Source organism: Miscanthus floridulus, chromosome 12, assembly GCF_019320115.1.
Source record: "Miscanthus floridulus cultivar M001 chromosome 12, ASM1932011v1, whole genome shotgun sequence".
NCBI classification, from domain to species: domain Eukaryota; kingdom Viridiplantae; phylum Streptophyta; class Magnoliopsida; order Poales; family Poaceae; genus Miscanthus; species Miscanthus floridulus.
The window spans coordinates 64,442,365-64,462,589 of record NC_089591.1 but is presented as its reverse complement, the minus strand read 5'-3'; the positions used below and the strand labels follow the sequence as shown (position 1 = coordinate 64,462,589).

Below are 20,225 nucleotides of genomic sequence, written 5' to 3'. Positions count from 1 at the left end.
CATGGTACAGTATGTTGGAGCTTGATGCGGACTTGTCGATAGCGACCAGCAATATAATCCTGGGATTTGGGAAAAATAGAGTGAAAAGGTTAATGGGAAATGGTCCATTTAAAGAAGGTTTGTTTGCAAACTTGAGAGCTAACCCACAAAAGAACAAATTATTTTGGATATTAATATACTCACTTATGAGCAAAGCAGCAAACCAATCAGTAACTCATATGTTTTTTATACCTCAATTCACCGGTTCATAAAAACCAATCACTTACTTTGGTACATGGTAAAAAAATTGTTCAATTGCAATAAAGCAGTTACTCCTATTAAACACAACCTCAATAAACTTGCAAAAAGTTAGTCCCAAACTCTTCAACATATGAGTATGGCCACAAAGAGTCTGAAAACCCACCAGCAGCATGCAAGTAGATAGTACTCCTGCATTACAATAACTGCATTGCTCTTATTGTAGGTTATATTGTGCTCGATTGGGAGTTTGAAATAAAATGGGCATCATAATGACCTGTTCATGCATAAAAAAAATTACAACAGTTGCTTTCCCTGCACATTAAAATAGTGCCTGGTGGCACCGACCCTGCTAATGACAGCCATTGAAACAACCTTGACAAAAACAAAGATTTGTGGACTCCACTCCGTGCTCCGGACCAATTGGTAGAGAAATTCTTGTGCACAGACCACAGTTCTTATCTCGGATGCAATACACTGCAATACAGCCTATCTGATTTACAGGCCATACAGAGATAATAATAATTGAGCAACCAATTGGAGTGGGCGGTGTTAACAACTTGATATTACATGTTCGTCCATGAGCTCGGCCATGTTGTAGACGAGCAGATCCTTGTGTACTCGGGCTCAGCGGCGGTGGACTCGTTGGGCTCAGCGGCGAGGGACTCGTTGGGCTCAGTGGCGCGGAGGTGCGGCTGGGGCTACGGCGTGCGGTTGGGACGACGGTGTGGCTGAGGCGGGAAGCGTCGACACGATGCGGACGCTGAGGTTGCGCACGAGCTGGTGGCCGGCGGCGTTGGCGTGCGGGCGGTTCGTCGGACTCGGCGGCGCGAAGGAGAGTGCTAGCGCAGGTGAGGCGGGGGCCGGGCAAGGTCGAGAAGGCAACTGCGGATGGACAGGTCGCTCGCCTGGCTGTCGCCGTCTTCAACCTCGCCTCGACGCGCGGAGCTTCGGACGGCCGCCGGTGTCGGGCTCCAGGGGAAGCGCGGACTGGTGCGGGGAAGCTCGAGCGGCCGGCGACGACGGCGAGGCGACCGAGTGCGCGCGCCTGGACGCGCCGCTCGATTCGCCAGTTTTGAGATCCGGTGCGACGGGGAACGGGCCGGCGGTCGGCTCGCGCGACGCGGCACCGGAGCCGGCCCACCGGCTGCTGCTGTGCTAAGGCGCAGCGAGACGACGGCGAAGCGCGACGTGGCAGGGAGACGACGAGCGCGACACGGACGTTCCCCAGCAGCAGCAGCGCGCAGAGAGCGGGATTGCAACACCTGCCTCGCCGCACGGGAGCGCGCCGCCGCCGCTTCCCCGAGCTTTTCTTTCCCCGTCCCCGCACGAGAGACTTGGGAGGCGTGGCTTCGAACTGGGTGAAGCAGCTGCGGTTGTGCGGGCAGGAGGGAAGGAGCTGGGCGTCGTGCGCGGGCCGCGGGGGCGAGCTTCGCGTCTTGCGGGGGCGGCGGTTACGCGAACGCGTGATAGAGGGAGCGGGGGGCGGGGGATTAGCGCGGAGGGGGGCCGATTAGTTTAGCGGTGACGATGACATTTGGCTCTTTTCAATAGTAGAGATTTGATGAATCCGGGCCATTCGGGCCCCGCGACCTCCGAGCTTTTGATTCGATCTCGCGCCGCCGATGACGATGCCCCGCGCCGCCTCCCCCGCGATCGCGAGCGAGGAGTGGGAGGCCACGCAGCCGTCCAACGCGCTGCGTAGCGCCGTCCGCCGTCCGCCGCCACGCCGCCTCGGTCTCAGAGAAGCTGGCGGCACGCGGCCTCGGCGCGTTCGTGTGGCGCAAGAAGCTGGACCGCGAGCTCTCCCGCGGCATCCTCCCGGGCATCGTCTCGGTCCGGTCCGAGCGGCTCCGCTGCCTCGCGCGCCGCAGGGAGGCCGACGGGGTCCGAGTGGCGTCGGCCGCGGCGCGGCCCGCGTCGTCGCCGCCGCCGCCGTCGCCGGTGCCTCCTACCGCATCGCTGACTAGGGCAGAGGAGGAGGAGGCGAAGGAGGCCGCGTTCCTCCTCCAGCAGGGCAGGCTCAGAGCCGCGATACGGTTCGCCGAGGGGCGCCCCCGGCGCGTCGACATGCTCGTGGAGTCTCTCCGCGGGGCGCGCCGGTGCGCGCTCACGGCGTTCCGTGGCGCGTCCGTGGAGGAGCTGAAGGAGCTGGCCGAGGAGATCGCGATGCTGGCCGAACTTGACAGGGAGAACGGGCGCTTCTGGGAGGCCGCCAAGTTACTCTGCGATGCCGGGATGGTGAAAAGGCTAGAGGAAGCTCATGAGAAGCTTGGCAAGGCTCACAAGAAGCTTGAAAAGGCTCATTCCTCTTTGCTTGATGAGCAAAATAAAAAAAAACATGTTGAGACTTGCAATGTAGGCTTAACTTGTAACCTAATTGATGAATCATTATATATGCCTATCATTGTTGCTCCCACTAACCCTTCTTGTAGTACTTCTACTTCCACCTCATCTAGTAGTGTTGGTTTCACTTGTGATGCCTCACTAATGGTTGAGATTAAGACCCTTAAGAAGGAGATTAATAAGCTCATTCACACCTTGGCTAAGGCCTATGGCGGTGACGACTGTTTGCTTATGTGCTTGGGTAGCTAAAGAGCTTCTCTCTACAAAGAGAGATTGGGCTATACCCCCAAGAAAGGCAAGGCAGCCTTTGCTCCTCGCAAGACTAGTTTTGTGAAGAACAATGGTTGATTTTGCACTAGTTGCAAGCAAGTTGGTCATGTAGATCAAACGTGCATGAACAAGAAGTCACAAGCTAATGTATCCTCTATTAAGCTTGATTCTTTCTATGTGCTTACCAAAGGTATAAATGGTGTCAAGGCTAAGTTCATTGGTAAACTATGGATGGGCTCAAAGAAGAAAGCCATTTGGATGCCAAAGAGCTTGGTCACTAACCTTCAAGGACCCAAACAAGTTTGTGTACCTAAAAAGAATTAATTTTCTTTTATAGGTCAATTATAAAGTCAGAGGAAGGCATTGGGTTCTTGATAGTAGGTGCACTCAACACATGACCGGTGATGCAAAAATGTTCAACTCAATCAACACTAATGACAATGATGATTATGATAGTATCACATTTGATGATAATGGCAAAGGCAAGGTCAAAGGGCTTGATAAGATTGCAATATCCAATGACATAAGCATATCCAATGTGTTGCTAATAGAGAGTTTGAACTTTAATTTGCTATCTATGGTTCAATTATATGATCTTGGATTCAAATACATATTTGGGGTAGATGATGTAGAGATCATAAGTGTAGATGGCTCTAATTTTATCTTCAAAGGCTTTAGATATAGGAATCTATACTTGGTTGATTTCAATGCTAGTGAAGCTAAATTATCTACATGTTTGTTTACTAAGTCTAGCATGGGTTAGTTATGGTATAGAAGACTTGGTCATCTTGAAATGAAACAATTAAATAGATTGGTTAAGCATGACTTGCTTAGAGGCTTGAAAGATGTTGTGTTTAAAAAAGACAAGCTTTGTAGCTCTTGTCAAGCCGGAAAACAAGTTGGAAACACTCATCCTAAGAAAAGCATGATGAGCACTAGTAAAGCATTTGAGTTATTACACATGGATTTGTTTGGGCCAACACAATACACTAGCATTGGTGGTAAGAAATATGGCTTTGTAATAGTGGATGATTATACTAGATACACATGGGTATTCTTTCTAGTGGATAAAAGTGATATGTTTGCAATATTCAAATCAGTTATCAAGGGCATTCACAATGAGTTTGAAACAACCATCAAGAGAGTTAGAAGTGACAATGGTAGTGAGTTCAAGAACGTTAGAATTGATGAGTTATGTGATGAATTTAGAATTAGACATCAATTCTCGGCCAAGTACACTCCATAATCAAATGGCCTTGTTGAGAGAAAGAATAGAACACTCATTGATATGGCAAGGTCTATGCTTAGTGAGTACAATATGAGTCAATCTTTTTGGGCAAAAGCTATCAACACGGCTTGCTATTGTAGCAACTGCCTCTATTATCACCCATTGAAAGAGAAGGCATCATATGAGCTCTTGAATGATAGAAAGCCCAACATTGCATATTTTTTGGTCTTTGGTTGCAAATGTTATATCTTGAAGAAAGGCACTAGATTGGGTAAGTTTGATAAGAAATATGATGAAGGATTCCTACTTGGATACTCAACCACTAGCAAAGCATATAGAGTTTGGAATTTGGATAGCGGTACTCTTGAGGAAGTTCATGATGTTGAATTTGATGAAACCAAAGGTTCACAAGAAGAGAATGAGAACTTGGAAGATGTTAGAGGCATTCAACTTTCAAATGCCATGAAGAACATGGATGTTGGTGAATTAAGACCTTGGAAAGTGAATGATGATAAAGATGATCAAGTGCAAGTGCTCCCTAACTCAAATGTGCAAGATGATATAAATCAAGCTAGTACAAGTAGCTCTCATGATAATGAACAAGATCAAGTGGCTAGTACATCATTTCAACCCAATGATAAAGCAAGTGCAAGCAATCAAGTTTCAATACTCCAACCAACCAATATTACAAGGGATCATCTATTGGACACTATAATTGGTGATATTTCTAGAGGTGTATAAACAAGATCAAGATTGGCTTTATTTTGTGAACACTTCTCATTTGCGTCATCCATTAAACCAAAGATGATAGATGAAGCATTGAAAGATGTTGATTGGGTGAATGCTATGCATGAAGAATTAAATAATTTTACAAGAAATCAAGTATGGGAATTAGTAGAGACCAAAGGGACACAATGTGATTGGAACCAAATGGGTCTTTAGAAATGAGCAAGATCAAGATGAAATAGTAGTAAGAAACAAAGCAAGATTGGTAGCACAAGGCTATACACAAGTTGAAGGTTTTGACTTTAGAGAAACATATGCCCCGGTTGTTAGATTGGAAGCAATTAGAATCTTGTTAGCCTATGCTTGTGCTCACAACATCAAGCTCTATTAAATGGATGTCAAGAGTGCATTTCTCAATGGTTACATCAATGAAGAAGTATATGTTGAGCAACCTCCTGGTTTTGTAGATGACAAGAATCCTGACCATGTGTACAAGTTGAAGATGGCATTGTATGGCTTAAAGCAAGCACCTAGAGCATGGTGTGAGAGATTGTGGGACTTTCTACTCTCTAAAGGGTTCATGATGGACAAGGTTGACACCGCTCTTTTCATCAAGAAGATTGGAAAATATTTATTTGTATTACAAATCTATGTTGATGACATCATATTTGGATCAACCAATCAAGACTTTTATGAAGAATTTGGAAAGATGATGGCTAATGAGTTTGAGATGTCCATGATTGGAGAGTTAAGTTACTTCCTTGGTCTTCAAATCAAGCAATTGAAGAATGATACATTTGTAAGTCAAGGCAAGTATATCAAGGACATGATCAAGAAGTTTAGCATGAGTGATCGTAAAGCTATTAGTACACCAATGAGAACAAATGGCAACTTGGATAGTGATGCAAGTGGCAATATGGTAGATCAAAAATTGTATCGGTCTATGATTGAAAGCCTACTCTATGTGACTGCATCAAGACCAGATGTCATGTTTAGTGTATGTATGTGTGCAAGATTTCAAACCTCACCAAGTGAAAGTCATTTGAAGGCTACAAAGAGAATATTGAGGTACTTGAAGCATGCACAAAATATTGGTTTGTGGTATCCCAAAGGAGCAAAGTTTGAGCTAGTTGGTTACTTTGACTCGGATTATGAGGGATGCAAGGTTGAAAGGAAGAGCACCTCGGGCATATGTTAATTGTTGGGAAGATCACTTGTTTCATGGTCATCAAATAAGAAAAATAGTGTTGCATTATCAACCGCCGAAGCCAAATATATATCCATCGGTAGTTGTTGTGCACAAATTCTTTGGATGAAGGCCACTTTGAGTAACTTTGGAATCAAGTTCAAGAAAGTGCCATTGCTATGTGACAATGAGAGTGCAATTAAGTTGACCAATAATCCGGTTCAACATGCAAGAACAAAGCACATTGATGTCCGCCACCATTTCATAAGAGATCACCAACAAAAATAGGATATTTGCATTGAGAGTGTAGGCACCGAAGATCAACTTGTCGATATATTCACCAAGCCATTGGATGAGAAAAGGTTTTGCAAGCTAAGGAATGAGTTGAACATATTGGATTTCTCAAATATGTGTTGGTGCACCACCCCACTTATATGATATGCCTCTCCTTCGAGCAATTCAAGGTAAAAGTTGATTGGCATGGCATACATCCTTGCTAAGTACATGTTTAGTGCATCTAGTCATCTCTCACATTCAATAGGCTCATTCATGAAAATCAAATAAATTTGATGATTGTATGGTACCAGTATTGCTTCTATGCTTATTTTTATCTAGTGGTAGCATATGCCATGTTTGTGGGCTTGTAAACCTAGTGTTTGATCTAGAAAATGAGCCATAAGTGTTTAAGTCAATATGTTACAAGATAACCCTTATTTGAAGGTGTGAAGAAGCTTATCCTTAGATCAAACCGAGTTAAATGTCTTTGGCAAGTATTCTAGATTGAACCAAATTTAGAAAAATGATCCTCATCCCATTGATTGACATTGATAATCCTAACCTTCCTATAATTTAAGCCTTTGTGGTTATTGATGACAAAAGGGGAGAAAAACAAACATATTAGTGCTAAGGGAAAAATAGTACTAAGATAGTGAAAAGATAAGTGATAGGGGGAGAATTCGACATAGGAGGAGAGATATGACAAAGGAAGGGGATCAATTAAAATTTTGAGCACACAAGTAGGGGTAGCAAGCTCATAAACTTATATGATGTATTTGAATATGCATTTCATATGTTTGCTTGCATGGCACAAGTTTTAAATTTCAATATCCATGCTTGTGTGATGTATGCTAGTTGTAGGTTTGGATGATGAAATAAAAAACCAACATGCATAGGTTTAAGTAACTAGACTCATGCTCACATAATGAAAACTAGACCTTTACTTCTAATGTTGATCTCATGGGGTATTCTAGTTTTTATGTATGTCTAGTTACTAATGGTGCTAAGGATGGTATATTGGTGCACTCCAATTGGTACCACGCTTCAAAGGTCCATCTTTTATACCTTAGCATCATTTGGTAGACATTGTCTCCTATATTTCTTATCTAAGCATATGTGCAAGCTACAATCCAAACTCTTAGCATATATGTAGAGGGAGCAATTACTACCATTTGGGATTCATAAAACTTGTCCATATCCTTTTACACATGGTAAATATGCTTGGACAAGCAACATGGATTCAATTAAATTTCAATTTATATCTTTGTGTAACGGTTGTCATCAATTACCAAAAAGGGGAAGATTGAAAGCTCTAGTTTGGTTTTGGTGAATTGATGAAACCCTAAGTACTAACCTAGTTTATCAAAGTGATTATGAGATAGGTAGAACTACCCCAAGTGGTGAAGCAAATAAAGATCATGACACGATGATGGTGTTGCCATGGTGATGATCAAGTGCTTGGACTTGGAAAAGAAGTAAAAGAAAAACAAAAGGCTCAAGGCAAAGGTATAAGTGGTAGGAGCCTTTTCGTTTCGGTGATCAAGACACTTAGCGATTGTGATCACATTTAGGTTTGATAGACATACTATTAAGAAGGGTGAAACTCGTATCGAAATGCGGTTATCAAAGTGCCACTAGATGCTCTAACTCTTTGCATTTGCATTTAGGATCTAGTGGAGTGCTAACACTCTTGAAAATGTTTGTGAAAATATGCTAACACATGTGCACAAGGTTATACACTTGGTGGTTGGCACATTTGAGCAAGGGTGAAGAAGTTAGAGTTGAAAAGGAGTTAGTCGCGCTGGTCATAGAGTGACCGGATGTGTCCGGTATGTGGCTTGGTACTAAATTGCAGAGAGCGACCGGACGAATCAGCGAAGTCAATGTTCAGTGTAACAATTGATTGGACGCTGGGAGCGTCTGGTTCGGAGTGATCGGACACGTTCGGTTAGCCTAGAGCGGCTATTGGAGCTCTCTAGACTCGACCGGATGTGGACGCTGCGTCTCCTACGTCCGGTCCGAAGTGATCGGACATGTCTGGTTGGCCCTAGGAGCTCTCTGGACTCGACCCGACGCTGTGGCTCAGCGTCCGGTCATTTTCTAACAGTGCGTCCGATCATAGATTGAATATGGCAGCAACAACTACTTCATTTTGAAATTGTACACGTGACGGTCAGGTAGCGACCGGACACGTCTGGTCGCCACATCGGACACGTCTGATATACACGACCTATGCGTTCGATGCACATGACCTGCGCGTCCGGTCGATGCACAGTTAGCCCAATAATTGAGCGAACGGCTCTATTGTTTGGGATGTCTATAAATACCATTTGGCTGGCTCAAGCTCACTCTCTTGGCCATTTTTCATTGGCATATCAACCTTGTGAGCTTATCCAAAGCCCTCTAAAAGCTCTAGTTTGGTTTTGGTGAATTGATGAAACCCTAAGTGCTAACCTAGTTTATCAAGTGATCATGACATAGGTAGCACACTTCAAGTAGAAGAAGCTAATGAAGATCATAACATGACAATGGTGATAGCATGGAGATGATCAAGGGCTTAAACTTGAAGAGAAGAAAGAGAAAAACAAAAAGCTCAAGGCAAAGGTATAACTTGTAGGAGCTATTTTGTTTTGGTGATCAAGACACTTAGAGAGTGTGATCACATTTAGGTTTGATAGCCGTACTATTAAGAGGGGTGAAACTCGTATCGGAATGCGGTTATCAAAGTGCCACTAGATGCTCTAACTTATTGCATATGCATTTAGGATCTAGTGGAGTGCTAACATCCTTGATAATATTTGTGAAAATATGCTAACACATGTGCACAAGGTGGTTGTAGGGTTGAGATGGGTTTGGGTCCCTCTCTCTCTCCCGCCGAGCTTGCGATTGGCACATTTGAGCTCGGCGGGATTCGGCGCTTTCGGGAAAATGAAATGTCTATTTTCTATTGCGCCGGATGCAAAATTCTTGGTGATTGGCACATTTGAGCAAGGGTGAAGAAGTTAGAGTTGAAATAGAGTTGGTCGAAATGATGCTGGCGTCGGTCTACTGACCGGACGCTGGGTCACTCAGCGACCGGACGCTAAAAGGCTGCGTCCGGTCGAGCTGTCAGACGGCACAATAGGCAAGGGTTGAGCACCGGACGCTGGCTGCGTCCGGTCAAGGTGGACCGGACGCGTCCGGTTGAAAAAACATGCCTCGGGAAGCTTACTGGAAACGACCGGACGCTGGGCCTTCAGCGTCCGGTCAGTTTTGACCGGAGCGTCCGGTCAGCGTCATAACCGTTGGGATCTGACGAACAGCGTTTGAAGGAGATGACACGTGGCGTCCATTGGGCGACCGGACGCTGAGGGCCAGCGTCTGGTCAGTTTGACCGGAGCGTCCGGTCAGAGCGCGTTTTGCCCAGTGAAGGGGTATAACGGCTCTATTTGATGGGGGCTCTATTTATAGCCCCATGGCCGGCTCAAGGGTAGTTTTCTTGCACATTTTCATTGACATAGCAACCTTGTGAGCCTAGCCAAAGCCCTCCCACTCATCTACATCATTGATTCATCATCATAGTGAGATTGGGAGTGATCCAAGTGCATTGCTTGAGTGATTGCATCTAGAGGCACTTAGTGATCGTGTTTCGCTACGGATTTCGCTTGTTACTCTTGGTGGTTGCCGCCACCTAGACGGTTTGGAGCAGCGAGGATCGTCGAACGGAGGTGGTGATTGTCTCTGGCTCCGATCATGGTGATTGTGAGGGGTTCTTGACCTTTCCCCGGCGGAGCGCCAAAAGGTACTCTAGTGGATTGCTCGTGGCTTGTGTGATCCTCATCTTGTGTTGGTTGTGCGGCACCCTATTGAGGGTTTGGCGTGTGAAGCCAATTAGCGCGTGAACCTCCAAGTGAGTGAATCGCCACAACGAGGACTAGCTTGCCGGCAAGCAAGTGAACCTCGGTAAAAAATCATTGTCTTCATCATTGATTCCGAGGTGATTGGTCTTTATTGTTATTCATCTTTGTGATTGATTGGTTCTTCATTTACACGGTGGTATAACTATCCTAACCACTCTCTTTACTTTACCACAAACTAGTTGACAAGCTCTTTAGTGTAGCTAGTTGTGAGAGCTTGCTTGCTTGGTTGGTATGGCTCTTTAGTTAGTCTTTGAGAGCACACTAACATAGGATAGTGTCTTTGCTATTGTGTGAATAGACACTATCTAAACTAGAATTGTGGTAGGTGGCTTGCATTTTAAGTAGGCTAGTGCAACACTCGCTTCGCCTCATAATTGTCTAACCATTTGGTTAAGTGTTGTTGTAGAAATTTTTATTAGGCTATTCACCCCCCTTCTAGCCATTAGGACCTTTCACCCTCCCACTCATCTCCATCATAGATTCAACATTTTTGTGAGATTATGAGTGAATCCAAGTGCATTGCTTGAGTGTTTGCATCTAGAGGCACTTGGTGTTCGTGTTTCGCTGAGGGATTCGCTTGTTACTCTTAGTGGTTGCCGCCACCTAGATGGCTTGGAGCAGCGAGGATCATCGAGTGGAGGTTGGTGATTGTCTTTGGCTCTGATCGTGTTAATTATGAGGGGTTCTTGACCTTTCCTCAGCAGAGAGCCAAAAGATACTCTAGTAAATTGCTCGTGGCTTGCGTGATCCTCATTTTGTGTTGGTTGTGCGGCACCCTATTGAGGGTTTGGCGTGTGATGCCAATTAGCGCTTGAACCTCCAAGTGAGTGAATCGCCACAATGAGGACTAGCTTGCTGGCAAGCAAGTGAACCTCGATAAAAAATTAATGTGTCATCATTTGATTCTAAGGTGATTGGTCTTCATTGATATTGATTCTTGTGATTGATTGGTTTATTTCTCAACTTGGCGGTATAATCATCTTGATCTCTCTCTTTACATTACCGCAAACTAGTTATCAAGCTCTTTAGTGTAGCTAGTTGTGAGAGCTTGTTAGTTAGGTTAGTGTTGCTCTTTAGTTAGCCTTTGAGAGTACACTAACTTAGTGTAGTGACATAACCATTAAGTGGATAGAGACTATATAAACTAGAATTATAGTAGGTGGCTTGCATTTTTAGTAGGCTATCGCAACATTTGGTTCGCCTTATAATTATCTAACCGATTTGTTAAGTGTTATTGTAGAAATTTTTAATAGACTATTCACCCACCCCTCTAGCCATTAGGACATTTCAGTATGGCCATGAGATTTGGTGGTTTGAAAAAGGTCTTTCCTGATTGGGGCCCTAGTATCCCGTTCACAGGGATTCGGCTAGGGCCAGCTGGTGACTGACTTCAGATTCTCAACGGTCAATCCATATAGTTCTCGGGTCCGTTCAACCGGTCCCGAGAGCTCTCTGCCTTCCTTAGGGAAAAACCATGGACCGTATCTAACCAAGACTCGAATGTGGGTCAGGATGCCCACAATGCCTGGGTGCTGGTCGCTAGTGGACCCACCCCTTTCTACTTCCTTACCTTGAAGGTGCCCAGAGCTATTGTCGAACCCATCAATGGGCCAACCTTTGAGCTCCTGGGCCTAGACGGGCCATAGAGGTGTTTTTAGATCTGTATTCCTCGCACTTGTGATGAGTCGTGACCTGTCTGGAGAGGCGAAATGTCTGGTGAGTTTTCCGAGGGAACAGACAAAGATTGTGTGTGCATATCCCATGGCATGACGTTGTGGCAGATAGTGGCAGGCGCAGAGATCTAGGCAGACCGTTGGTTTTCTCACATCCATCGCCCCTATAAAACCAAAGGGTTCACCACCCGGGTTTCATACCTTGCCGTCTTGCCTTCACATCTGCAACCGCCATCACCAAATCACCTAGGCTTCCCACATCCGTGTCCCCACCACCGTCGAGCTCGCATCCACCCACCCCCATCTTCCAATGGATCTATGGTGCCACTCTGACATCACCTTCCAGCGCATGGAGGGCCTCGTCCATCATGACCTTCTTTGCGCGTGGACCTCAGTCGAAGAGTGGCTGCTACTCGGTGAGGAGGATCTGTCGTCGCCGCCCGATGGCTACATGATGTCATTCATGCACTTCCATGAGCGCGAGTTCACTACCCCCACCCACAGATTTCTTCGGGTGCTGCTGCATTACTACAAGATCGAGTTGCAACACCTCAATCCCAACGGGATCCAACACATGGTAGCGTTCGTCACCCTATGCGAGGGATTCCTAGGGATTAGCCCCCACTTCGATCTCTGGAGGTATTTCTTCGTCATCACCCTCTAGAAGAAGAGAAAGGCGGCAGGCAGGAGTTGCACATGCCGATGGGGTGCGCTAGCATCTAGCTCTAGAACAATTGGGTCAATGAGTACCCACCGATGTGGTTGTCGACATCCAACAAGGGGTGGCATTCATAGTGGTTCTACCTTAAGAACGACGCCGCTGCCCTCCTACCGGAGTTTACCGGGTGCCTGATCGAAGAGGCCCCAGAGTCGTGGAGGAAGTGGGGCGTCCTGAAGAAGGACAAGAAGAAAATCTAGGACCACATCACCGCCATTCAGATCCTCAAGGAGAATAGCTTGAAGGGGTTGGGCATCATTGGGGCCTACCACAAAAGGAGGGTGGCACCGTTGATGACACGCGTGCTCCTGCTTTATGTGATGGCACTTGAGGCGTCGTTCGATGAAACGGTGCTCCCCGAGGGGGCGCTTCCCAACTCTGAGATTGCGTAATGGATCAAGGAGGTGATGGAGCCTTCATGGGACAACGTAGGTGCCCCCCTTGATTTTGTCTTCCCGGTACCGGGGCATCCTCCGATGTGGCTGGAACCAGGCCATGTCATCTTTGTAAGTTCCCCCTCCTTATACCTCCTTTTCAATTGATTTCCCGACCTCTTGATACTAACTTTGAGGGGGGCGGGACCAGTCGAGGGACCTTATCTTCATGGATCACCTGGCTCTGTTGCTGAGGGATTCGTCTATGAGGGCGGTGAATCGCGCTGAGGGCGAGTGACTGAGGAAGGCGAAGGAGGACAAGAGGAGGAAAAAGCAGTAGAAGCTGCAAGTGTAGGAACGGGGGGAGGACACTGACAGCATCGATAATGATAATGATGACAACGACAACGACAATGAGGTAGCTGACGATGTCAAGTGGGGCATGCTAGAGAATGAAGATGCACTAACAGGTAGTGGTTCTCCCTTGTAGGAGTCCAGACCCTTTCTATTCCACGGAGGGGAGGGTACGTCTGGGTAGCCGGTGAAGGTAGGATGTACTGTTGGCCTCCCTTAGGAGTCAACAGAGGTGGGTGGCTCCGCCGCCGTGCCTGAGATGCCAGCAGAGGTGGGTGGCTCTGCTACCGCGCCCTGAGAGTCAAGGAGAGTGAGCCCCTCTACCTAGGAGCAGGGGCGGGCTCGAAGTGGCCTCACCCCGATGAGGTGGAGCAAAGGTTGGGGGGTTGGACCCCCAAACGTATGTCTCCCGATGGTGCTGAGGCAAGTTATCAGTTCCCCTACTTCCTCTGTTTTGGGTGGATTTCATCATGACTTATGGTTTTTGTTTCCTGCAGCGTCGGGAGGCAACGTAATCCTTTGATGCTGGCGCCAAAGAAAAGCGTTGCGCTCCAAGCGAGGCAGCAGCCGTCGGCTGGTGCCACGCCCGTTTTAGGCAGGAGCGGCGCCAGTGTGATCATGCCTCTGGCCGGATAGGTGCTGCCCATGCCATCGGTGGGATGGGCAGACATGGGGGCCCAAGGGGTGCCTTCGAAGGTCGCCGAGCAGCGGGCGATGGCAGCGACACCGCTGCCAACAATGGGGTGGACAGGGCTGTCGACCATGCTCATGGCACCGACCATGGTGGGTGCGACATAGCCGGTCATGACCCCACCAACCTAGGTGGATGTGGTGGCGGCTGTGATAGGCGAGTCACATCCAAGCGCTATCATGGTGGTGCCTGAGGTACCGGTGCGACCCACGCCGCTGGCAGCCTAGGTGATGGAGTCTGGCATGGGTCGGATGGAGGGGGATGTGGCTAAGGGGTCCCTGGGCGTTGTAGTGCTAGGAGAGAGGTCGGCACCCGTACCACCAACCCCTTTGTCACCGGAGGGGGCGTCCCAGTGGGAACGTCGTAGTGAGAGGGCTCGGCGGCGCTTGGAGCCGACAGAGAGTCATCTCTAGCCCTGATGTCGGTGGACGGTGACTTGCCTATGCGGGGCGAGCCACTACTCTAGTGGACAAATCCATAGGACCCAACATCTACGCTCTTCACCCTTGATGCCACCGCCAAGAGCATGGAGCGGTAGAGCCTCGGCATGGGGGTCGTATCCGTACTCGAAGCTCTAGACCATGCTTGGGGTGCCTTACACAACGTTGTCGTTCCTTCCGGTCGGGTATTCACTTGACCTTGCTTCTCTCTCTTTTCTTCCTTTGTATATTTTTTGTATTCTGACCATCATCTTCTTTCAATCCCTTATTGCTCGCAGCCAAGAGAAGTCTCGGTTCCTTCATGAGCAGAAGGAAACCTAGGACCACCTTGTCGAAGAGGTGCGGCTACGTGGGGAGGTGGCCGCTCAGCTTGTTGCCTCCCAGCAGAGGGTGGCCGAGTTGACTCCCCTTACTGAGGAGGCAGAGAGTCTTTGATCGTGGGTGGTCAAGGCCCGTCGGCATGCTGACGAGTGTAAGGTCGAGATGGCAGACTAGAGGGGGGTGAATAGTCCTTTCTAAAATTAATCATGTCGGGTTACCGAAATAAGTGCGGAATTAAAACTATCAGTCTAGATAAGACTACACCCCTCTATCTATGTTCTCTAGCACCTTTCAAAGATACTAATTAAGCAACAAAGGTGTCGGGCTAGCTAGAGCTCACCTAACCAATTTTAGAAGCAAGGTCACACAAAGCTATGCCACTATTACTTCAAGCAACAATGGAGCTCCTACACATGCTAGTAGCAAAAGCACAAAGCCACCTAAGCTTACTAGCAATGCTCAATAATAAGGCAACTAATGCCAAATTAGAGAGCGTAAATTCTTGCTACACAAACTAAGTAATATGACTAACAAGGTTACACAAACCAAATTAGCCACACAAGGGAGCTACTTCTATGCTACACAAGCAAGAAAGTAACTAGTGAGCTACACAAGCTAACGAATTACAAGAGCAACTACACAAGCACAATGTATATCTCTACTATAATGGACTAATCAAAGTTATACTAGGTCCCCTCAGGAAAACGTCCCCCGCTGAGGGCCTCTAACCATTGTGCATATAGAAAAATGCACATAAGAATTCGTCTCTATTAAAATCAAAGGCTAATAAAACACCTAAACAAGTTCAATGGCCACGATTCGATGTGTGATGCCAGGCTTCTCACCCCCATGCCCTACCCCACGCCCCCTACATGGCGTCCACAACTAACAACCCAGGATTGAATCCCTAAATAAACGGAAAAAAGCTTCCTTAAAAAATATTTCCTTCATCGCGGCGGTTGTCGAGCGACATCGCGGAGCAGCCGCCCCGCCCTAGATCACGCTCGCGCTCGCCGAGTGACCAGGCACACAATGACGAACTGCATTACTGCCCTCCTCTAGGCCCTGCCGTGATCCCGCCCGGCCACCGGCGCTGCCCTTCTCTAGGCCCCGCAGCGATCCTGATCGCGCTCGTGGTCTCCAAGCGGCTGGAACACCATCGCGCGACGCGCTCGCGCTCATGGTCGCTGAGCAGTCGTGCCACCATGTGACCATCTCCAATTTCTGGTGGTGCGTGGCGGACGCGATGGGGACCTAGAGCATGCGGGAGTGGCCGAGCCCATCAAGGTACACATGGCGGCGGTGGCCGGTGTGAAGTGGGACATGGTTTGCCTAGGCTACGTTGGTCCTACCCGCGCTGTGGGCCCCTCGTCCTAGAAGGATAGCGAGGAGGCGTGGTTTCACGAGGAGCAGCGCTGGCTACGAGAGGAACAACAGTGGCTCTGCGAAGAGTCACGCTGGTGCACCGAGCGCAAGGCCCTCCTTGCCGAAGTCACCGCTCTGTGACTCCACCTCCGCGCGCTCGAGGGATCACGCAACCCGTCAACCAAGTGCTACGTAAGTCACCTGCTCCCTGAGTCAGAATGTTTTGTGGGCACGCACGGGTGTTCAATGATTCGCCTGACAGAGCCGGCTTGTGTCACCATCCGAGGAGACCTATGGGAGGCCATGTCACCATCCAAGGAGACCTACCGGAGGCTGCTCACTGAGAAGCTGCTCAACAACCGGACATGTATCCTCGCCTTGTGGAACGAGCCGTATGAGCCTGAGAACATCTCGGCAACTGTTGCAGCTTCCTCCCACCACACCAAGCCAGCCAAGCAGTGGTGACATATTCCCTAGGTATATGCATTTACTGAATTCTTCGTGTTCATCACTTGGATGGCGATTTCTGATGCTGCTCAAAATGTATGCAATCTGTAGAGAGGACTCTAGACGCACCAGAGCTTGTTGATGATGACTAATACCTCAACCTACTCGACTGAGGGAGCAACAACCTGCTATCCATTGCTCTAGGTGACACAGCAAACTTGTGGGATGCATCCAGTGGGTCCACGTCTGAGCTTCTGATCATCGACGATAACAGCGGTCCCATCACAAGCGTCAACTGGGCTCCAGATGGCCAACATATCGCTGTTGGGCTCAACTCATCTGATGTCCAACTCTAGGACACCAGCTCCAACTGACTGGTATGTGCAGTGTCCTTGGTCATCCAAAAATGCGTGCACGTTCTCTGTTGTTGAATTCGGGTCATTCTTTCCCTGCAGTTGAGCTCTCATAGGTGTGCATGAGGCAAGAGTTGGCTCACTGACATGAAACAACAACATCCTCACCACTGGCGGCATCAATGGCAACAACGATGTGAGAATTAGGAACCATGTTGTGTAGACATACGAGGGGCACAGTCGTGAGGTGTGTGGGCTTAAGTGGTCTGGATCAGGGGCACAGTCAAGGATGACACCAATTTTTAGTCTCACAGTTAAGTTCCCCAATCTCAAATCCCCCATTTTTTTGTCTCTACAGCATGTGCATTGTATATCAATTAAGTCTAGTTATGATTATATTGTCAATGTTCACAAACAGATGTCATATTGCAGTTGTCAAAACATATCAAGGAGAAAAAGATAGAAGTAAATATTTTAGTTTTGAGGTGGTATTTTTTTCCTTTTTTGCTGTAGGCTACTCTCTTGCTTGATGCTTTTAGCAAGAACAGAGCTTCATTCTCAAGACATGATTAGTGAGAAGCTTCAGAAAGCTAAAGAGATTGGTATGGAAAGCTTCCCCTGTCCGTTAGAGGCTTACACTGTATATATTCAGATTTTTATATGATATAATATATTTTTTCTAAAAACTTGGTCAGGGGATGCTGTGAGTTTATACTTGACTGTGTACATTCAATTTTTTTATATATAATAATATTGTATTTCTATCGCTCATTCAATTTTCATGTGTATTCCTGAAATGCTACCGTTGCATTAGCACGAGCACTATACTAATAAAAGTAATTACAAGCTTATGTAAGGGGATTGCTAACCAACGGGAAGAACAAAGTTGACACGGTGATTTTTCTCTCGAGGTTCACGTGCTTGCCAACATGCTAGTTCCCGTTGTGTCGACCGCTCACTTGGTGGTTCGGTGGCTAATTGGCATCACCTGCCAAGCCCGCACGTCGAGCATCGCAAGAACCTACCCTGAAAGTGAGGGTAGCTCAATAGCGTGCTCTACTAGAGTTGCTCTTCATGGCTCCTGCGGGACGAGCATAATACCCCTCACAAAGCTCTTCTCTGGAGCACCGTACGAGCTTCTTGCGGGCTTCAACGGAGACTACCACCAAGCCATCTAGGAGGTGGCAACCTTCAAGAGTAACAAGCACCGCCGACTTGCAACTCGATCACCTAGTGCCACTCGATGCAACCTCATAATGCAATCACACTAGAACCACTCTCTTACACAATCGAATGATCACTATCAAGCATATGTGAGATGGAGGGCTCCTAAGCACTCTCAAGCATGGGCATAAAGTCCCCCAAGGTGCTCAGCTACAGTCATGGCCGAGACCCACTTCTATTTATAGCCCCACGGGCTAAACTAGCTGTTACCCCTTCACTGGGCAAAACTCGGGACGACCGGATGTTCCGGTCAGATCGATCGGACGCAGGACCCCAGCGTTCGGTCACGCGATGTACGCCATGTGTCCCCTACTTCAAATGCTAATCGCTCGATCTCAACGGTCATCAGTACATTAAGTTGTGACCGGACGCGCTGCTCAAAGTGACCGAACGCAGGACCCCAGCGTCCAGTCACTTCCAGTAAGCTTCCAAAGGTGAAAATTCATGACCGGATGCGTCCAGTCATTTCTCCTCTTCTCTGTGCTGCCATGTCAGCGGGATCGGACGCAGCCACCCAGCGTCCGGTCGAAGACCGACGCCTACGCCTTCACTGCTGCCATTGACCGGACATAGGACCCTAGTGTCCGGTCACTGTGACCAGCGTCCAGTGCACACTATGAAACCCTATATTTTCTATACAGGGCGCCGGTGGCACCGTCAGACTGTCCGCCGGTGGAGTTTCGAACCTTTCTCGCCTCTGTTCCATCGCCGAGTTGATCCACATCAACTCCAACTTTATCTCTTTTGTAAAGGCGCCAACACCACCAAGTGTATACCACCATGTGTATGTGTGTTAGCATTTTCACAATCATTTCCCAAAGGATTAGCCACTCAACTTGCCACGCCACTCAATCCTAGCGACGATGCAAAGTTAGATCACTCAAGTGGCACTAGATGACTAATATGCAAACAAGTTTGCCCCTCTTGATAGTACGGCCATCTATCCTAAATCCGGTCATCAACTTCTTTACACACCTATGACCGGTGAAATGAAATGCCCTAGGTTATACCTTTGTCTTGCGCATTCCATTCCATCTCCTCCAATGTCGATGCAACACATGCACCAACACGATCAACAATGATATGATCCACTTCATATCATCACGTGACCATATTGGTTCATCGATCTTGACTTCACTTGCTTTTCACCGTTGCCTTCGTCCATCGATGCCAAGTCTTGCTTAAGCTTCACCGCAACGCGGTCCATCGCTCCAAAGCCTCCAACTTACCCTTCACGCTTGCAACCGGTCCATCAAGCCAAGTCATATCTTGATCTTCTCCACCTTGATCACATGACTCAATGTCATGTCTCATTTGCAATGAGCTCCTTCATCATCACATGTGTGAGCTTTGTAACATCTCCAAGCCATTTCACCTTCATGGCATACGTTGCTTACACACATGTACCAGTGGACTAATTACCTATGTATCTCATATAAACATAATTAGTTCACCTAGGTTGTCACTCAATTATCAAAACCACACAAGGACCTTTCAACGAGGCCGAGAGGACGTTCGAGGCCCTATCGGTGAGATCATAGAGGGACGAGGAGGAGGCCACCAAGGTGAAGAAGGAGCGGGACGAGCTGCTCTAGAAGGACGCCGAGACCCACCAGTGGATCCTCGACCTTCTAGCTGAGGTTGAGAAGGAGAGGGAGCTGAAGCTAGAGGCCGAGGAGAAGCTCGCTGCCCTAGAGAAGAGGGCGAGTCTAGAAGCCGCAACGGTCGCTCGGCTACCCAAGGAGCGGGACGAGCTATTCTAGACCATGGAGAGACTCCGCTCGGAGCATGGCGTGGCTCATGAGGAGCGCGACTAGGCCCTCCAAGAGCGTGACTAGGCCTGCCAAGAGCGCATCAATGCATAGCAGAAGGTCTGCTCCCTCGAGGCCGAGCTCAGAAACGCGACGGCCTAGAAGCTGGAGGCCGAGAGCATCTCTGCTGGGCTGGCCGTGGACCTCGCCGAGGCGAGGAGGAATCTTCAAGCGAAGAGCGACGAGCTCGGTATCCTGAGTGCTGCCCTCGGAGTGGTCTGCGATGACCTTGAGGTGGTGCGGTCGGAGGGGACGAGCTCGCTCGCGGCCCATGCCATCGACATCA

At 48.0% G+C, this 20,225-nt stretch overlaps 1 protein-coding gene across 1 annotated transcript in view; it reads left to right on the top strand.

Annotated features, from left to right (window-relative positions):
* The first annotated feature begins 991 nt into the window (after positions 1-991).
* Positions 992-20,225, top strand: part of LOC136496003 (uncharacterized) — a 51,682-nt gene continuing 32,448 nt past the window's right edge. Inside the window, exons 1-2 of the mRNA XM_066491758.1 lie at positions 992-1,322; positions 1,943-2,512. Coding sequence (XP_066347855.1) covers positions 992-1,322; positions 1,943-2,512 — 901 coding nt within the window. The remainder of the gene's footprint in view (positions 1,323-1,942; positions 2,513-20,225) is intronic.